Consider the following 21574-nt stretch of genomic DNA (forward strand, 5'->3'; position numbering starts at 1 on the left):
AGTGCATATTGTTTAGGAATGGCATGGATATGTCAATGTAGGTTCATCAATGGTAACAAATGTACTTTTCTGGTGGGGGAGGTTGCTACAAGGGAACTATCTGCAAACAAAAGGTACATGGGAACTCTGTATACTTTCTGCTTACTTGGCTGTGAACTTAAAACTGCTTTTGAAAATACAATTAGCCCCCCATATCCATGGGTTCCTCATCTGCAGTTGCACCCAACCATGGTTAGAAAAAGGTTGGGAAAAGAATTACAGCTTGGTGTGGTAGCTTACACCTATAATCCTAGCTACTCAGAGGCAGAGACTGGCAAGGTCATAGTCTGAGGCAACCCTGGCAAATAATTAGCAAGGTCTAAACTTTTTTTTTCTTCCTTTGGCTAGTCTTGGAGCTTGAACTCAGGGCATCCACACTGTCCCTGAGCTTCTTTTTGCCCAAGGCTAGTATACTACTACTTGAACCACAGCGCCACTTCTGGCCTTCTCGGTTTACATGGTACTGAGGAATCGAACCCAGGGCTTCGTGCATGCTAGGCAAACACTCTACCACTAAGCCACATTCCCAGTCCAAGGCCTAAACTTTTAACCAATAGCTAGACATGGTGCTATACATTGTCATTCTAGCTATACAAGAAACTTACATGGGGGAGTCCCCCCATTCTAGCATAGGCATAAACACAAGATACTATATGAGAAATAACTAAACCAAAAAGGGCTAAAGGTGTAGCTCAAGTGGTAGAGCATCTGCCTAGCAAGTACAAGGACCCAAGTTCAAAAACCCCAGTACCACACTGGGTATTATATATATGCCTACCTAATCTAGGGAAGGGAAAGAAAAACGAGGGAGTAAGATGTCACAAGAAATGTACTCACTGCCTATTATGTAACTGTACCCCTTTTGCACAACACCTTGACAACAAAATTTAATTAATAAAAAAACCAGTACCAAAAAAAAACAAAACAAAAAACCCAGCATCTGATATTTTTGTCCTTGTCATTCCCTAAACAATACAGTAGAAAAAGTATGTAGAAATTATACTGTAAGTAACCTAAGATAATTTTTAATACACAAGAAGATAAGTATAGGTTATATGAAAAGACTACACCATTTTGCATTAGGGATTTGAGCATTCTAGGATTTCAGTGTCTTCAAGGACCCTGGAACCAATGCTCAAAGATAGTAAGGGACAACTGTAAGGGGGGGGGGGTGTATGTGTAATTTTTTAAAGAAGAGTAATACTAAATCATTTCTAAAGTCCCTTTTAGTTCTAAGATTTTATTATTCTAACTTAATTAAAAACTCAGAAAGAGTGGTCAAATGATCAATCTGATAAGGTAACTACAATTAGAAATTTGCTAGATTAGATGAGAGAAGTCAAAAGTCCCTGAATCTGGCAAGGGAGATAAAATGGAAACAAGAGGAAGTAAGAACGTGTAAAATAAACTAATTACTTTTAAGTCTTCTCTAATATTTTTCTGCTCTTAGAAAGCTTCAGGAAATTACTGTCAAAGTACTGAAAGGAAAACTGTTTCACCCTAAGAGGATGTAGCCAGCAAGAAAGAAAATGTCAGGCACTGGTAGCTCATGCCTGTAATCCTAGCTGCAGCTATTCAGGAGGCTGAGATCTGAGAATCATGGTTTGAAATGCTGAAGTGGAGCTGTGGTTCATGTGGTAGGATGCTAACCTTGAGAAAAAAAGTTCAGGGTCAGTGCCCAAGTGCTGAGTTCAAGCCCCAGGATGGGGAAGGAGGGGGAAGAGATAAGGGGAGAGGGGGGGGAGAGAGAGAGAGAGAGAGAGAGAGAGAGAGAGAGAGAGAGAGAGAGAGAGAGAGAGAGAGAGAGAGAGAGAGCGCGGAAGGAGGGAGAAGGGGAGAAAGAAAATGTCCAAGTTTCAAAAACTGCAATTTTCTTACCTCATCCTACTAGAACTGATCTGTGTAATCCAGGCCTCTTTCATACTGGAGGCAGAGACATACTCTATTACTCCCTTTCACTCCCTCAAGTCCTGGAGAGCAAACAGGAGCCACTGAACTAAGTTATCCATGCTACACAGCCCATTTACGCTTACATAGTTATACCAGATGTAAAGCACAGACTACAAAGATATGAGACGTGTTCATGCAGATGAAACAGAAGTGAGTATGGCAAATTTTCAGTTCAAATTAACTAACACATACATATATATGCATATATATATACATATATATGTCTATATCTATATCTATAGAGAGAGATTCTCTTCCTGGCCCTCTATGTGAAAGAGGCAAATGTTAAATTTCCTGTGGAACCATTGCCACTATAAAGTTCTCATTCACAGAACTGGTGGGAGCCAGGAGCCGGGTGCCAGTGGCTCAAGTCTGTAATTCTAGCTACTCAGGAGGCTGAGATCAGAGGATTATGGTTCAAAGCCAGCCTGGTTAGAAAGTCCATGAGACTTATCTCCAATTAACCACCAGAAAACCAGAAGTGGTACTGTGGCTCAAGTGGTAGGGTGCTAGCCTTGAGCTGAAGAGCTCAGGGACAGCACTCAAGCCCAGAGTTCCAAAAAGAAAAAAAAAAAAAAAAAGGACTGGAGGCATAGCTCAGTTGAAGAGCATCTACTTAGCATATATGAGGCCTTGGGTTTGATCCCCAGCACTTGCAAGAGGAAAAAAGTTTCATTCAAGGGAGTAGAGGGCCTAACCTTTAAATACCAAAATCCATTATATTTTAATGCTTCTAACAGGAAATATTTTAGTATAAACTTTTGCCTTTTAAGCAGCATTAGGCCTGATGGTGTATTCTTGAAATCCTAGCACTCAAGAGGCTGAGGTAGGAGGATTTTGAGGAAGAGTTTGAGTCCAGCATAGGCTACATATCACGTTCAAGGCCAGTATATGCTATATAGTGAGATTTTATCTCAAAATAATAACAACTAGAACAAAAGGATCACACTAGGACCACCTACAACATATAAAACCCCTTTATATAAAATGTCCAGAACAGCCAGATCTTTAGAGGCAGAAAATGGATGGGTGACTGCTAAGAGCTAGGATCAGGGAAGAGACATAGGGACACATGGGCATTTTTTTAAGGGTAAAATATTCTAAAATAAGGTTGTGGTGATAGAGACACAACTCTATGAATATACTTTAATTGGGTGCACTGTACATTCCGAGTTTTATTTCAATAAATGTGTTAACAAATAGAAGAAGCAAGAGAACTAGAGCTGGAAATATTCCCGAACGCCTCTCTAAAACTAAACACCCTCTTGTTACCCACTGAGTGGCTCTATCAGTTCCCCCAACCCAGATGTTTTCCTTATTTCCTGCCTTTGAGCTGTACTCTATAATTTAGTATTAACAGAATGTTAATAAAGACAACATATCCTTTGTTGCTCAATTCCACACAGTGTTTACCATTTTCCTCCAGCATACACACTTCCTCTGTTTTCCAACTGCAGCTGGGCTGCCAAAACCCTGCAGAGAAAATAATTATCCCTCTATACCGCTTTTGGTTTCATGACAGTCCCAGTCTTCGGTGCATAAATCCAGTCCACATGAAGCTTCCCTTTCTAAGAAGTCTTAAATTCAGGTACTGCTCACTGAACCATGAGGGGTTTCCTTCTTTTTGAGGGCAAGAATAAGATTAATGGTCAGACTTATTATCTCTCTCTCTTTCACAGGCTAATTCCCTTGCCAGGAAAAAAAATCTGTTTTGCTTTCATTTTCCTCTTTCAGATACTATGTAGGCCTGACCTTGAATTCCTGTCTCTGCTTCACAAGTGCTGGGAATACAAGTGCACACTATTACATACAACTCTTTTTCACCTAAAGGCAATGTACTGACTTCCATGAAGTACTAGGAGGGGTTTGTAGCAAAGTCTGGTTATAATCTGTCCCAGCCCCATCCACAGCCATCAAGAAAGAAGTTCTTGGCTTGCCATAATCTGAAGAGTCCTTTTCCACCAAATATTTAGAACAGGAAATAAGACCCATCCTTTTGGTAGTCTAAAAATGAGAAACCAAAAAAAAATAAAAACAGCATTATACTATGTCATGTTTTGTTTTGTTTTTCTGCCATGGGGCTTGAACTTGACCCGGCCGCTGTCTGAGTTCTTTTTGCTCAAGGCTAGCGCTCTACCACTTTGAGCCACAATTCCAGTTTTCTGGTGGCTAATTGGAGATAAGAGACTCACGGACTTTCCTGTCCAGGCTGACTTTTAACCACAATCATCCGATCTAAGCCTCCTGCGTAGACAGGATTATAGGCCACCAGCACCAAGCCAAAATTACTTCTTTTTTATTGTTATTACCATCAAAAGTTATAAAGGTGATTCAATATTATCATATACGTTTAAGAAGCTTATAGTGTTGAAAAATGCCTGTCAGTTTCTTCATCAGTGGTATTTGACAGTTAGAGATACAAAGTGTTTTAACCTTCAGAATAAGCAATAAACAGGGTTTCAAATTACATTTATTTTTTTCTTTGGTGGAAGTAGTATTAGTAGGACTTGGATTCTGGGTCTCTTATTTACTATGGTGTTGTTCTACCACTTGAGCCATGCTTCCAGTCCAGCCTTTTGCTGGTTACTATAAGAGAGTCTCTTGGGTTTTTCTACCTGGGCTGGATCTGAACCAGCTCTCTAGATCTCAGTCTTCTGAGTTGCTAGGGTTATAGGTATGAGGGACCAGCTATATCAGTTTTCTTAACTAAAAAAGGTCAGTTTATAGTTTTCAAAGTGAAAAGGTTTTGGCATCTTGAAGCTTAGGATTAGTCATTCCTATTCTTGAAGTGCTTGTTAAAAGACAAAATGATGGGCTGGGAATATGGCCTAGTGGCAAGAGTGCTTGCCTTGTATGCAAGAAGCCCTGGGTTCGATTCCCCAGCACCACATATATAGAAAACGGCCAGAAGTGGCACTGTGGCTCAAGTGGCAGAGTGCCAGCCTTGAGCAAAAAGAAGCCAGGGACAGTGCTCAGGCCCTGAGTCCAAGGCACAGGACTGGCAAAAAAAAAAAAAGACAAAATGATCTTAAGGTACAGCACTTGCCTAGCATTCTCAGGGCACTGGGTTCTAACCTAAATACTGATAAACAAAAGTCAAAGACTAAGTATAAATATTAGCTAAAAATATTAGAGATTTGAATTACTAACCTTAAACACATCCTCAATACATCTACTAAGTTCTTCTTCTGTCACCAAAATGGTCCCCGGTACCATGTCACTCTCTGGAATCTCTAGAAAACAAACAAAATTACTCATACTCAGCCCTCAAGTCCCACTGAATAAATGACACGGCACTAGGTTTTACTAGTGGGATGGTCCAGCTAAGACCAGACAATTGACACGGTTCTATGCAATTCCCCCTTTGTATATAAGGCTTCATGGAATATGTAATGCCACTGAATCATACATGGTGCTAGTGCCAGTGGCACACACCTCTAATCCTAGCTACTCAGGAGGCGAGATCTGAGAATCATCATGGTTCAAAGCCAGCCCAGGCAAAAAATTCTGTGAGACTCTAATTAATAATAAGCTAGACTGGAGAGGCAGCTCCAGTGGTAGAGCACCAAGCTGTGAGAAAAAAAAGCTGAGAGAGTATGCAGTCCTATTTTCAAGCACCAGTGCCAGCACACACACACAAAAAAGTACAAGGATATCTTATGTGTCACTAATCAAGAAGAAACACTGGCAATTAACCTATTATATCACTTATAATTTTAAATTGACTGAATGAAAAATTGTGACTGAAATAAAGTGAAAATGGCAGAGTTGATGGTTGTGTCTAAGTAATAGGCACACTAGTGTCTGTAGGTATGTTTTAAAATAAGCTAGGCACAGGGGCACATACTTATAATCACAGAACTGGGGAGGCTAAGGCAGGAGGATTCAGAGTTCAAGGCAAGCTTGAGCAACACAGTAATGCTGTCTCAAAAAGAAAAACAATAAAACAGAAGTGACTTTGTTTCATTGGTCATGGTGTCTGAACCTGGGTCTGGGGCTGTCTCTGAGTTCTTTTTGCTCAAGGCTATCGCTCTACCACTTTGATCCACAGAGCCACTTCCAGTTTTCTGGTTGTTCATTGAACAACACCACGCTGGTTCAAACCATGACCCTCAGATCTCATTCTCTTATGTAGCTAGAATTATAGGCATAAGCCACCTCTGGTCCAGCTCAGAAGTTTTTAAATAGAAGGATCTTTGCTTATGATTACTTATCTTTCTCTCTATGAGCTAAAATTGGGGACAAATAGAAAAAAGAGCTCTTGAATGTTCACAATGGAGTCTAACTCTTTTGAAACATTTCAGCACCATTACTGATATCCACATTTTCCCATTTGCATTATTTACTACACCACCACCACCAGCCAAGTCAGGTGACATTTCTTAAGACTCTTCCATTCAACTCTGCCCTCACTAACTACTTCCAATCACTGACATCTACTCTGATGCTCCTTTGCAGGCATAAACACCTGTGATCTTGCTACAGCCAGCACAATGGTAAGATGCATCTTGAAAGGACAATTCATGAAATGTATACAAGATCCTGAAATAAAAGATCTGTTCACTGAGGTGTTGTGGGTTATATCCTAGGGCTCCTGCATGCTAGGCAAGTGCTCTACCACGAGTACTACTCACATCATCAGCAAGTTACACATATGCACGAATAACTGTACACACACAATATAAACACCATCTCAATACAACCTAAGTATAAGAATGACTGTCTCTGAGGAACTGGAGAACAGGGATAGAAGGAAGATTCACTTTTCAATGTACTCTTTTGTGTTTTCAAAATTGTTACCATGGCCAGGTTCATGCCTATAATCCTAGCTACTCAGGGGGCTGAGATCTGGAGATCAGGGTTCTAAGCCAGCCCAGACCGGAAAGTCTGTAAGACTCTAATCTCCAACTAACTAGTCAGAAAAAGCCCGAATTGGTGCTATGGCTCAAGTGGTAGAGTGCTAGGCTTGAACACAGAGAGGCTTAGGAACAGTGCCCAAGCCCTGAGTTCAAGCCTTAGGACTAGCAAAAAAAGTTACCATATTAATTTACCTCATTTTTAATATCTAATTTTAATATCAAATTTCAAAAGTACATAAAAAGAATAGGTAATGAACAACATAAAACTTTTAGTTTCATTTTATGGCTTAGAGAGCAAGCTGGGCTAATGTTTTTATTTTCAATCCTGAGCTTAAAATCAAGAGCCTGGGTGCTGTTCCTGAGCTTTTGTGCTCAAAGCTAGCATTCTAACTTGAGCCACAACTCCACTTCTGGCTTTTTCGGTGCTTAAAAGTTTTGGAGATAAAAGTCTCACAGACTTTCCTGCCTGGCTGGCTTTGAACCACAATCCTCAGGTCTCAGCCTCCTGAGTAGACAGAATTACAGGTGAGAGACACCAGTGCCTGGCTGGGCTAGTTCTAATAATGGTGAGGCTTTTTGGTTTTTATCTTGTTGCTATTAGTTTTTTTTGAGACAGAGTCTAGTTATGTTCTCAGGCTAGCCTCAAATGCTATTTCCAGCTAGTGCTGGGATTACAGGTGTGCACCATTACATCTGGCCCAAAAGTTTTGCTTTATTTTTTAACGTGGAAAAAAAAAAAGGCTTACCTTGGAACTAATAAAATACTCATTATGCTAGGTGTCCGTGGTTAACGCCTGTCATACTAGCTACTCAGGAGGCTGAGATCTGAGGACCATGGTTCAAAGCCAGCTCCCAAAAAAGTCCATGAGATTCTTATCTCCAATGAATTACAGAAAAAGCTAGAAATGGAGGTATGGCTCAAGTGGTAAGAGTGCTAGCCTTGAGCAAAAGGAGCTAAGGGACAGTACCCAGGCCCTGGGTTCAAGTGCCAACACAGGCAAAAAGTAAAAAAAAAAAAAAAAAAAAAAAAAAAAATCATCTCAATTTTCACAGTCCTAAAAACAATAATAATATGAAGAACAACATTACAAAGCTGGCTGGGGATATGGCCTAGTGGCAAGAGAGCTTGCCTTGTATACATGAGGCCCTGGGTTCAATTCCCCAGCACCACATATACAGAAAATGGCCAGAAGTGGCGCTGTGGCTCAAGTGGCAGAGTGCTAGCCTTGAGCAAAAGGAAGCCAGGGACAGTGCTCAGGCCCTGAGTTCCAAGGCCCAGGACTGGCAAAAAAAAGAAAAACATTACAAAGCTTATTCTTCAGACTGTTTCTCCAGTGGGAACGATCCAACTAAGTCAGATGACTAAGATTCTTACCTAGTATCTTGTTACCAATAGATGACATATGGAGCTGTCATGGAGAAGCTAATCTAACACACAAAGACTGCTGATATAGAGATAGGTAATAAATAAACATAGGTGCAAGACAACCACAGTATTGTGTCAGTACTAAGTTTCTCTAGTGTGATTCCTGCTTAGAGTCAAGAAAAAGACCAACATTGCTCTTTGGAGATGTATGCTAAAGAGCTTAGGATAAAGTGTTCTGATGTCTACAACTACTACAGAAAAATTGAGTTCCTTTTTGTATGTGGAGCAAACATGCCTGGTAGGAACAGCTGGTTGATCTGGGTGAAGAGGATGACAGGTTCTGTGTGCTCTTTGTGGAAGTGACTTTTTCCAAAGGAAAATTTATGTGTGGGGCAAGGAGGGGAGGGAGAAGGATAAAGACTCTGAAATGCCATAGGGTCATTTCAATCTAAATCACTAATGGTGGCCCCTTCAGGGCAAGCACCTGACTTTCCTTCTTACCTGCTGAATCTGTGCATCGGTGCAAAGCAGCTAACAATGGTGGAAGCAAATACTTTGCTGCCAGTTCTGGTTGTTCTCTTGACAGAGTTAGGAATGTGGTAGTAGCAACTCTCTGAAACTGCCGCTCTGTCAGTTTATCTTGAAAATGAAACAGATCCAGAATCTACAAGAAAAGGTACACGAGGCAAATACCAGGCCCTTTGCAACTATAGATAAAAGACATCTATTTCTTGAAGCCAAAACATAAAAATTACTGCAATGATACTGGATCGACAAATGTGTTCAACAACCCAGGTCCAAAGAGTTTAAGAGCTAAAGAGGCTATATTTGTATCAAATAATTATGTGTATGAAATCCATGTTCATTGTTTTGTTTTTGTTTTTTTGTTTTTGTTTTTGCCAGTCCTGGTGCTTCTTTTTGCTCAAGGCTAGCACTCTGCCACTTGAGCCACAGTGCCACTTCTGGCCATTTTCTATATATGTGGTGCTGGGGAATTGAACCCAGGGCTTCATGTACGGGAGGCAAGCACTCTTGCCACTAGGCCATATTCCCAGCCCTCATTGTAGAAAAATGAGAAAAATCAAGTTCTGAGAGTATAACTAAAATCTTCTCAAACCACTATCAATATTTTTGGTGTAATTTTTACAATGATTTTTTTCCATTTCATTTTTTTCTTTTTAATTCAGACCACACTTAATACTCAGTTGAAGGGAGTGTGTTTTGTTTATAACTCACAATCCTCCTGCCTCAGCCTCACCAGTCCTGGGATTACAGGCGAGTACCTCCATAACCAGCTAATACTCAGTTTTCACATACAGTTACAAGTTCTTCAAAAAATATTATATTCAAGCAATCATAGTGGCTTTATGGGAGACAGAGGCAGGAAGATCTGTTAAACCCAGGAATTCAGGCCAGCCTAGGCAATAGTTTGTTTTTCAAGTATGGTCTAAAGCTTTTGCTCGAGGATGCCCTCAAACCACAATTCTCTATAACCCTAGAGATTATGAGCATGTATTACCACACCCATCCTGTATAAGAAGGGGCCTTGATAATTTTCCCCCTCCAGGCCAGATGTAAAATCTTTGTCTCCTGTGTAGCAGGAATTAGACAAGAGTTGTTGGGGTGTTTCTTTGGAGGGAGGGGAAATACTAGGATTAGAATACAGGGCCTCAAGTTTCCTAGGTAAGCATTCTAACATTTGAACCACATCCCCAGTCCCTAAGAGTCTTTTTTATGTTCTTCTTTTTCCTCAGTGATTATGTATTACTCTATTATCACTTCTGATTACTGATGGGAAGGTGATTCTTGCACAAGGATGACATGCAATTTCCTGAAGCGTTAGGGAGGGAAGAGTGACTTGTCTGCTTTTTGCAGACAAGATAATATTCTGCCTGATAACAGTGTTTGGCATCACTGAAGAGAAGCTAAGCAAGTCTGAGACCTGTGCTTTGATTGTATCATTTTCTGAAGTACAGAAACTATAGTTACAAGTTTTGGAAAATATTTACTTATCATTGTAAGTAATAAACTTAGTGTTTCCAAAACAAGATACCTGCATTGTGATGTTTTTTTCCCACGCATGCCCACCCATGAGAACCCTGGAGAGATCAGTGTAGCCATGGAACAATCTTGGGACTGTACTCCAAAAGGCTCCTATTACGTTTCTTTTCATAGGGAGCACACAATGTGAAAAAAAAAAAAAAACACCACAACAAATTATTTTCACCTATCTGATTAGCAAAAATGAAAAAGCCTTATAACACATTACAAAGGCAAATGTGTGGAAAATAGATACATAAACATCTGTTTAAAAACTTAATGTAGGGGGGAGGGAGGGGGTTATGAGGGACAAGGTAACAAAGAGTACAAGAAATGTATCCAGGGCTGGGGATATAGCCTAGTGGCAAGAGTGCCTGCCTCGGATACACGAGGCCCTAGGTTCGATTCCCCAGCACCACATATACAGAAAACGGCCAGAAGTGGCGCTGTGGCTCAAGTGGCAGAGTGCTAGCCTTGAGCGGGAAGAAGCCAGGGACAGTGCTCAGGCCCTGAGTCCAAGGCCCAGGACTGGCCAAAAAAAAAAAAAAAAAAGAAATGTATCCAATGCCTAACGTATGAAACTGTAACCTCTATGTACATCAGTTTTATAATAAAAACTTAAATTAATTAATTAATTTAAAAAAAAACTTAATGTAGGTTGTGTGCAGTAACATGCACCTATAGTCCTGGCCACTCAGAAGGCCTAAGGCAGGAGGACAAATGGACACCAGGAATTCAGGGTTAACCTAGGTAACACAGCAAAATACTAACTCTATTCTTCTTTCCTTCTTTCCTTTTGGAACAGGATATCACTGTGTATCTCAGGCTTTATTTGAATTTGTAATATCCATGTGTCTGCCTTTTAGGTTTTCTTTTTCTTTTTCTTTTTTTGCTGGTACCAAAGCTTGAACTGGGACCTAGGCAGTTTCTTATCTTTTCTACTCAAGGATGGTGCTCTACCATTTGAGTCAGAGTTCCACTTCTAGCTTTTTTCTGGTTAAAGTCTCAGTGACTTTCATGCCTGGGCTGGCTTCTAACTGTGATCCTCAGATCTCAGCCTCCTGAGCACCTAGGATTACAGGCTTGAGCCACTGGCACCTATACAATATCTCTATCTGAGTGTGGGAATTACAGATGTGTATCATCATGCCCTGCTACATATTAACTCTTTTTTTAAAAACTAAATGTATATATCCTTTGAGCCAGTAATTTCAAATCCAGAAATCCATCCACAACATGTGTTCATATATGTACACATAATTACACATGAATAATATATAGATTATATCTGAAGAGCAAACAAGATACAGGTAATAATGACTGTCCTTGAGGGAAGGGAGAACAGGAATGATAGGAAGACTCATTTTCAGTTTACACTTATGCTTTTTAAATTGTTAATGTACTTTATTTGTTCAACATCTACTTTCAAAACCAAAAGCACAGCCAAGCACCAGTGGCTCATGTCTATAATCCTAGCTACTCAGAAGGCTGAGATCTGAGGATCACAGTTCAAAGCCAGCCTGGACAGTAAACTCTTAATGCCAATTAACCACCAGAAAACTGGAAGTGGCACTGTGGCTCAAAGTGGTAGAGTACTAGCCTTGAGTGAAAAAGTTCAGGGACAGTGCCCTGGCCCTGAGCTCAAGCCCCTCAACTGACAAAAAAAACACAAACCAAAAACAAAAAACCCTAAAAGCACAGAAGAAGAGATAACTAACAAGATAAAACCTTCTATTCGGGCTCTGAGAGCATGCTGGACTGGTCAGTTATTAATGGAGGACTTTATTATTATCCTGTGGTAATGGGGACGAGACCCAGAGCCTCATGAACACTAAGCAAGTGATCCACCACTGAGCTTTGTCCCAACCCTAGTAAGGCATTCTTAGACCTAACAGTTATGTTGATGTCTTCCAAAGGTTATTATGTACTTAAGGAAGTTCCTACCCAAACAAATATAAAGTTTGTAGTGTTCTTACTTGAATTTTAGAAGCACAATCAAAGTACTCTTTCTATAAATTAGCAGACTGTAAATAAGTGACTGTCAATATAAATCAGACAATTTACCTGGGGGCAGATGTGCTTGTAGTAACTGTCTGGTGAAAGAGACTGCTGGGGACAGGAGGCCAAAATCTTTGCAATCAAGTCACATTTCTTCCAGTCAGCAGCTGTTACCTCAGCATCACTCCCCCCGGCTGCCCCTGCTGTCACAATGGAGAGAGATGTCCCAAGTGAGAAATCTGACTTAAAAGGTACAGTAAAAAGTGCTTCTTTTTATTTTTTATCAAATAAATCTACCACTCTGTGCTTTCCTTTTTCTTCTTCTTAATTTTTTTTCTTTTTGTCAATCCTGGGGCTTGAACTCAGGGCCTGGGCACTGGCCCTGGCTTCCTTTCAAGGCTAGCACTCTGCCACTTGAACCACAGTGCCACTTCTGGTTTTTTTCTATATATATGGTGCTGAGGAATCGAGCCCAGGGCTTCATGTATGCTACACTAAGTCACATTCCCATCCCTACAAGTCTTCTTTCTTTCTTTCTCTTTCCTTCCTTCCTTCCTTCCTTCCTTCCTTCCTTCCTTCCTTCCTTCCTTCCTTCCTTCCTTCCTTCCTTCTCTCCTTCCTCCCTCCCTCCCTCCTTCCCTTCCTTCTTTTCTTTCTTGTTGGTTGTGTGGCTTGAACATAGGGCCTAGGTGCCGTCCCTGAGCCTCTTTGTGCTCAAGGCGAATGCTCTACCACTTGAGCCATAGAACCACTTCCTGCCACTAAGTCTTAATAGAATATGATTTATGGATTTCTGTGAAAAAAAAATTCCTGAGCCTGAGGAAAGAAGCAACAGAAAGGAAATGGTGGATAAGTTTATAGAGTGAGAAGGGCTGGTGTTCCCATTTGGCCAGAATGGAAGATCTGCTAATACATAGAGTATCAAGATGTTTATCTCCAATTAACCAGCAAAAAAACCCACCCAGAAGTGGTGGTATGGCTCAAGTGGTAGAACACAAGCCTTGAGCAAAAAAATTGCAAGGAAGCAAGGCCCTCAGTTGAAGCACAGTACTGGGCGGGGGGGTGGGGGTGGGCAAAAAAGCTAAAAAGAATTCCTTTCCTAGAGACTCAGGAGACTGAGATCTGAGGATCACAGTTCAAAGTCAGCCCAGGCAGGAAAGTTGGTGAGACTGTTATCTCCAATAAACTACTCAGAAAAGACAGGAAGTGTCACTGTGGCTCACAGTAGTAGATCACTAGCCTTGAGCAAAGAGACAATGCCCAGGCCCAGAGTTCATGCCACAAGACCAAAAAAAAAAAAAAAAGAATTCATGCCATGTCCAAGAAATGTTACCAGCATATGAATGAATAAAACATACCTACATGCACAAGTAGGGGGAAAACTGATAGAAAAATAAGGGCCTCTGGGGCTGGGCTGGGAATATGGCCTAGTGGTAAAGTGCTTGCCTTGTATACATAAAGCCCTGGGTTCGATTCCTCAGCACCATATATATAGAAAAAAACAGAAGTGGCGCTGTGGTTCAAGTGGTAGAGTGCTGCCTTGAGAAAAAGGAAGCCAGGGACAGTGCTTAGGGCCTGAGTTCAAGCACCAGGACTGGCAAAAAACAAAACAAAACAAAATAAGGGCCTCGTTCTTTTACTTAGTAACAGCTCTCCACTCTGCATGTTCTGGGTGAAGTCTTCCACTTACTTAATTTTTCCATTGCAAGGGATTGAACCTGAGGCCTCATGCAAGTTATACAAGCATTCTGCCACTGAGGTATACCTCCAGCCATCTATCAGGTTTGTTTTTTCTTTTTTGCCAGTCCTGGGGCTTGAACTCAGGGCCTGAGCACTGCCCCTGGCTTCTTTTTGCTCAAGGCTAGCACTCTATCACTTAAGCCACAGCACCACTTCCGGCTTTTTCTGTATACGTGGTACAGAGGAATGGAACCCAGGACTTCATGTATGCTAGGCAAGCACTCTACCACTAGGCCACATTCCCAGCCCCATATATCAGGTTTCACATAAAGACTGAAGCCCAGTGATTCACCTAGGTCTCTGACTCAAAGGGAAATAGACACCAGAGTAACAGAAATGTGTTATCTCTTACCACCTGCTCCTTCTAAGATGCCCCGGACTACTGCCTGCACGCCATTGGGCCTCATTAACCTTTCAGAGAGCAGCTGCCCACAAAGACGCCGAAGCCAAGCTGGGGCACAACACCTGAGCTGCGTCTTCAAATCTGTGCCAGACTGCTAAAAGGAAGGGAAGATTGAACTAAGTGTCAATGAAACTGACATGACCTGGAAACACTTTTTTAAAAGTACTGAATCATATTGACGATTAGCCATGAATGATACAGACTTCAAAAGAGCAACATTTTGGGGCTGGGAATGTGGCTCAATGGTAGAGCATGCACTTAGCATGGAGTTCCATCTCCAGCACCAGCAATACCTTTCCTTTAAAAATCAAATAGGGTGGGCTGGGAATATGGCCTAGTGGCAAGAGTGCTTGCCTTCTATACATGAAGCCCTGGGTTCGATTCCCCAGCACCACATATGTAGAAAACGGCCAGAAGTGGCGCTATGGCTCAAGTGGCAGAGTGCTAGCCTTGAGCAAAAAGAAGCCAGGGACAGTGCTCAGGCCCTGAGTCCAAGGCCCAGGACTGGCCAAAAAAAACCCAATCAAATAGGGTAAGATGCACAGCTCAAGTGGTAGAGTGCCTGCCTAGCAGTGAGGCCCTGACTTCAAACTCCAGTACTATGCCCCCCCAGAAAACAACAACAAAAAAAACACCACCTTTCATCTAGGTGTAGTGGAACCTGTGAGGGGTTCAAGCACTCAGAAGATAGAGGGAGGATCACAAGTTGGGAGTCTAACCTGGGCTACATAATGACAGGACCTCCTGAGTTACAAAGTGAAACCCTGTCTCAACAACAGAACAGGCCAGATATGGTTACATATACCTGTCAACTACTCAGGAGTGAAGTTAGGAGGATCACAGTCTAAAAGTAGCAGAGCAAAAGTACAAAGCTCTATATAAAAAGTAAATTAAGGAAGTAGCACTGTGGCTCAAGTTTAGAGGGCTAGCGTTGAGCTGAAGAGTTAAGGGACAGTGCCCAGGCCCAGAGTTCAAGCCACATGACCAACAGCAAAATAATATTATTATTTATTAATTAACAGTGAAAAGACTAGGACATGGCTTAAATAGCAGAGTGCTTGTCTAGCAAGTGTGAGGGCCTAAGTTCAAGTACTAACATCACTAAAAATAAAGATGGTGTCTACCTATAAACCCAGCAATTGGGAGGTGGAGACATGAGGATCACAAGTTGAAAGCCAGGCTGGCATACATGACAAAATTCTGTCTCAGAAAACAAAGAAATAAATAAAAATGATCCAGAGGCTGAAGGTACAGCTCAGTGGTAGAGCATTTGCCTAGAATATGCCTCATTCCGCAGTACCCCCAAAAACAACAACAAAAAGAAAATCTAGTATCCCAATCATGATCACGTATCAGATCATGGTGGCACACACCAGTAATTCCAGGCAGAAATGTGGATAGGAGGCTGAGGCAGGAAGACAGCAAGTTTAAGGCCAGCCTGAGCTACATGGCAAACCCCCCCCCCCAAAAAAAAACTTCTCTCTCTCCCCATAAAAAACCACAGTAAGGCCTTTAATATTCTTGTGAAAAGTGTCTACCATTCCAATAAAGAAAGTCTTTTTTTTTTTTGGCCAGTCCTGGGACTTGGACTCAGGGCCTGAGCACTGTCCCTGGCTTCTTTTTGCTCAAGGCTCACATTCTGCCACTTGAGCCACAGCGCCACTTGTGGCCGTTTTCTGTATATATGTGGTGCTGAGGAATTGAACCCAGGGCCTCATGTATATGAGGCAAGCACTCTTGCCACTAGGCCATATCCCCAGCCCCAAAAAAGTCTTTTTTTTTTTTTGACAGTCCTGAAGCTTGATTGAACTCTGGGCCTGGGTGCTGTCCCTGGGTTCCTTTTGTTCAAGGCTAGGACTCTACCACTTGAGCCACAGTACTACTAGCTTTTTCTGTGATTGATTAGAGATAAGAGTCTCACGGATTTTCTTGCCCAAGCTGGCTTTGAACCACAATCCTCACATCTCAGCCTCCTGAGTAGCTAGGATTACAGGTGTAAGTCACTGGTGCCTGGCATAAAAAGTCTTTTATATTTAAATTATCATTTATCAATACCATCTAATTTGTGGGTGGAACAGGAGGGAAAAACTGGGAGAGAGAGAAGGGGTAATATTGTCCAAAAAGAAATGTACTTATTACCTGACTTAGGAAACTATAACCCTCCTATATATCACCTTTATAATAACAATAAAAAATAAAAAATAAATAAATAATAACTAATGGCTCCAAGATGAAGACTTGACCAAATGGTTAAACAGGGAAGCAAAGGCATCCTATTTCCTGGAGAAGAAAAGTCACTGACAATCCCTACACAAGTATTCAAGGCCTGAGTACCTGAGGAGGGCCTCCCTGGAGGACAAGTAATTCTCGGACTGCTAATGGTTGATACACTTGATCCAACATGTCTCTCAAGGCCCTACGAGACAAGGCTCTTTCCTCTTCTGTTAAAACCTGTAAGAAATATGCACTTGGCTTTAGTGGCACACTAAACGCAGGACTAAACACAATGTTTTACAAGAGCTAAGATAGGTATATGGGTTATACTAATATGAGCAGCAGCAATTAGTCTCTGATAAGCCTGAGAAGAACTGGCATAAATATTTCCCATACATTTTCCTAAAGTTTTACAATCACTGACCAAGGCAATATGATTAATATTTTATAAAAGAGGAAATAGGCAGGGTGCCAGTGGTTCACACCTGTAATCCAAGCTACTCAGTGGGCTGAGATCTGAGCACCATGGTTCAAAGCCAGCCTGGACAGCAAAGTCCACAAGATTCTTTTTTTTTTTTTTGGTAGGTTGTGGGGCTTGCACTCTGGGCCTGAGCTCTTTAGCTTAAGTCTAGTGCTCTACCACTTGAGCCACAGCGCCACTTCCAGTTTTCTGGTGGTTAATTGGAGAAAAGTGTCTCACAGCCTTTCATGCCTGGGCTGGCTTTGAACCTCGATCCTCAGATCTCAGCCTCCTGAGTAGCAAGGATTACAGGTGTGAGCCACTAGCGCCCGGCTCCATGAGATTCTTATTGTCAATTAAGCACCAAAAAAGCCAGAAGTGGAGCTATGGCTCAAGTGGTAGAGTGCTAGCCTTGAACAGAAAAAGCTCAGGGACAGCACCCAGGCCCTGAGTTCAGGATCCAGAATCAACACACACACACACACACCCTGAAAGAAAGAAAGAAAGAAAGAAAGAAAGAAAGAAAGAAAGAAAGAAAGGAAACAAGTTCAAAGCCTGCAGTAGCCATCCAACAAAATGACAAGGAATAGATAAAAGAAAGCATTAGCAATCCACATAAAACCTCCAGCACCCCACCCCACCAAATATTCATGTACCCACTGGATATACTTTGGTGTCCAATGGGATTTCTAGATCTTTCAATCAGTTTGTTTCCCAAGAAACAGGAGTTATCATTTATAACAACCACACACAAATATACACATGTTCTCTCCCTCTTTCTTTTCCTTCCTTCCTTCCTTCCTTCCTTCCTTCCCTTCCTTCCTTCCTTCCTTCCTCCCTCCCTCCCTCCCTCCCTTCCTCCCTCCCTCATGCTTCCCTTCCCTTCTCTCAATGAATGTTTACCTCTTCCTCAGGGGTTGGTGGTTTTCTTTTTGTTGGGCAGAATCCCAGCTGGCACAGTCCTGCAGCGATGTCCCCAAAGTGGCAGCCAAAAATCAAGCCTCCCAAGGATGCGTGCTGAGCAACGTCTAGGAGGACCCTGCAGCTGGTGTACAGTCTCCGGGCTGTGTGAGGGGAGGCATCGGGACAGACCACGTCTTGAACCACCGCACCAAACTCAGTCCTGCATCTCAAAGGCACTCCGACACCAGGGATGAGATAGGGGCAGACACCCAAGGTGACCACAAATTGCAAAGCAGACTGGACGATCTTCTGCTGGGAGATGCTAAGCGTATCGGGACTCAGGGCAGGGGCAGCTTCTGCAGTCCGAGGATTGGGTTTACCAGGGTTGAAATCAGCAGCAAGGCAGACCATGGTTTCCTTCAAGCATAGCAGCAACAACAAGGTCTGAGCAGTAAAACTCCAAGTGATGTCCTCGGAGGCTTGTGGCCACTCTGCCTTACTGGCCACTGCATCTCTTAGAAGCTTCAGTTTTGTCCACTGAGTGCCTTTCAGAAACTTGTTCTCCAAGGCCGACAAGTTAGATCTGAAAGTAGCCAACAAGACGTCGTGTTTTGTAATCTGTAGTGAACTTGAGTCTGATCCTTAAAAAAAAAAAAAAAAAAAAGGAGAGATTACATACAAGGAAAATAAGCCATACTTCCCTCCATGTGAAACTCCTGGCCCACTCCAGGCAGGGCACTGGTGGAAAGGGAATGAAAAATAGATAAACATGGAACTTTTAGGGAGGTAAAGCTTTTTCTTCCTTTGTTTTTTAAATAGCACTGGAGATTGAATCCAGGATCTCACTCTACCACTGAGCCACATCTCTAGCCCCAAAACTTAAAACTCTGTGAAGTGGAGGTGTGGCTCAAGTGCTAAGAGTGTCATCCTTGAGGGAAAAAGTCAAGTAAGAGCACAAAGCGCTGAGTTCAAGCCCAGTACTGGGACACACACACACACACACATACACACACACACGCACACACACACACACCCCTTATGATACAATAATAGTATCATACAGAGACCCTGCATGATTTCTCTAAACTCGTAAAACTGTTCACCCCTAAGAATGAACCCTAACATAAACTGTGGATTTAAGTTAATAATAATGTATTCCAGGGGATGTGACTCAAGTGGCAGAGTGCCTGCCTAGCAAGCAGAAGGCCTTGAGTTCAAACCTCACTACTGACAAGCACAATAATAATAATAAATGTATAAATGTTGGCACATCAATTGTTATAATGTGTCACACTAACATAAGGTGTTAATAATGGGGAGGGGGAAATGGGATTAGGGTAGAAAAAGGAATAGGAAAACCCTGTACTTCCCTTTTTCCATAAACTGAAAGATGCAAGTTGGAAATGGTAGTGCTTACCTCTAATCCCAGTACTCAGAAAGCTGAGGCAGGAAAATCTTAAAGCTTAATGCCAGTCTGATCTACATGGTGATGCTCTATCTTAAAAACAGTAACAAATACTGATTCCTAGGTCCTAGGCTCATGAGTAGTTTTAAGATTTTTGCCTAATTATTATTTTAGGGTGTTTTGTTTTGCTTTTTAGGTTTTTTTTTCCTATAGGGAATATATATTCTTTCTGTACTAAAAAAAATTACTTTAAGGCTATAAAACTGCATATTAGGGGTTGGGAATGTGGCTTAGTGGTAGAGTGCTAGCCTAGCTTGCATGAAGCCCTGGGTTCAATTCCTTAGCACCACATAAACAGAAAAGGCCAGAAGTGACACTGTGGCTCAAGAGATAGAGTGCTAGCCTTGAGCAAAAGAAGCTCAGGGACAGTGCCCAAGCCCTGAGTTCAAGCCCCAGGACTGGCAACAAAACAAAACAAAACCCTGCATATTACACTTAAAATAAAAAGGAAAAACAATGTTGCCAGGATACTAGTGTGGCAACCTCTAGGTAATAAGTTTAAAACACTTTTAATTTTCTTCTTTTGGTTACTTTATAGTTTTCTAATCTTTGCTATGAGAACACTAAAAGTTTTATATAAAGAAAAAATAACAGCATTGTTATTTTATAATAATTAGAACAAAGAGCAGGTGATTCACACCTGTAATCCTAGCTACTCAGGAGGCTGAGATCTGAAGACTGCAGCTCAAAGCCAGCCCAGGCAGGAAAGTCCATGAGAACCATCTCCAATTAACCACCAAAAAAGCCGAATGTAAAGCTGTGATTCAAGTGGTAGAATACTAACTTGGAGAAAAAAGCTCAGGGAGAGTGCCTGGGACCAGCACTTGCACATGCATGCGCGCACACACACTCACACACTCTCTCTTTCACACACACACACAATCGGAATCAAAAGAAAATGAATTGTGAAATACTTCTCAACTGTCTAGAGCAAGTATTCCGATCTGAAAGCATTAAAAGCAGTTATAACACGCCTAAATAGAGCATGGATGGTCTCATAGCTTGCAGCTCTACCATTAGGTTCACTAACCAATCTCTAGACATGACATCTTGTGAATGCAAATTCACTGAACTCAAACATGGGACAGAAGAGATGGAAAACAAAAGCTTACTGAAGCTTTCCCATTTCAATAGCCTTTCTGCTCTCTACTTCCCTCTCCTGGTGAGGAAAAGAAATCTCTGGTGCTTGAAAATGACGGCATTTCTGTAAAGCATGTCTTTCTTCATTCATGCTCTTCCGTTTTTTCTTTCTTTGCTTCTTTCTTTTCATTCATTCCTTCTTCCTTCCTTCTCAAAAAAATTGACACAAGATCTTACTATGTAACTGGGACTAGCCGGAATTTGAGATCCTCTTGCCTCAGCCTTACCAGTGCTAGATTTACCAGAATATACACTAATGTGTGGCACTAAAGCAGCAGTACAAAGCTCTAGCTTGTAAAAAGTCAGTGTCTGGATTCAACCCAGGCAACTGAGCTCTAAAACCCAGCTATGTCATTACTTTCAACTATTCATGCTCAAAAAGTTTCTCTCCTCTCACCCCAAACCATCCCTATTACACTTAGGGAAAACACAGTCATAAATGCTGATGCTCTAACAAATTTAAAGTGTCATGATTTATGTGGCACTCTTTCTTTTAGCAGTACTAGGGTTTGAACACAGAGCCTCGTGCTTGCTAGACTGGCATTCTACCACTTGAGCCACTCCACCAGCCTGGCTTTTAGCTAGGAGTACAAGCATGAGCCAACAACCCTGGCTATCTGATACTTTTCATTAAGTTCAAACTGTGGAGCCAAATACAGTTGTTTGGATCTGTAATTCTAGTTACTGGGGAGGCTGAAGCAAGATAGTTACTTCAGCCCAGGAACTGAAGGTCAATCTAGGCAACATAGGTGTGTCACAGCTTCATGATTTACAAGCTGTCAGCATTCTCAGCCCCTTTCTCCCTCTAATAAAAATTTAATGACATATCAGTGAATCTATATTTAGTATAGTTTTTAAGGGAAAATTCATATAGAGATGGCCTCCATTTTTTATAAACAAAATTTCACTAACAGTCTGAATTCTGTTTTAACATTATTTTAAAAAGAGAAGAGGAAGGAAGGAAAGAAAGAAAAGGAGGTGAGGATCACTTAAGCTC

At 41.7% G+C, this 21574-nt stretch overlaps 1 protein-coding gene across 1 annotated transcript in view; it reads right to left on the reverse strand.

The window, feature by feature from the left end:
- The window catches only part of Tango6 (transport and golgi organization 6 homolog), a 150608-nt gene that overhangs the window by 126356 nt on the left and 2678 nt on the right, over positions 1 to 21574 (reverse strand). The window contains exons 2-7 of the mRNA XM_048355226.1: positions 17973 to 18613; positions 16730 to 16846; positions 14345 to 14486; positions 12319 to 12455; positions 8716 to 8878; positions 5140 to 5222 (exon numbers count right to left, since the gene is read on the reverse strand). Of these exons, the coding sequence (XP_048211183.1) occupies positions 5140 to 5222; positions 8716 to 8878; positions 12319 to 12455; positions 14345 to 14486; positions 16730 to 16846; positions 17973 to 18613 (1283 nt within the window). The remainder of the gene's footprint in view (positions 1 to 5139; positions 5223 to 8715; positions 8879 to 12318; positions 12456 to 14344; positions 14487 to 16729; positions 16847 to 17972; positions 18614 to 21574) is intronic.

The sequence above is a fragment of the Perognathus longimembris genome, chromosome 10 (genome assembly GCF_023159225.1).
Source record: "Perognathus longimembris pacificus isolate PPM17 chromosome 10, ASM2315922v1, whole genome shotgun sequence".
NCBI lineage: Eukaryota > Metazoa > Chordata > Mammalia > Rodentia > Heteromyidae > Perognathus > Perognathus longimembris.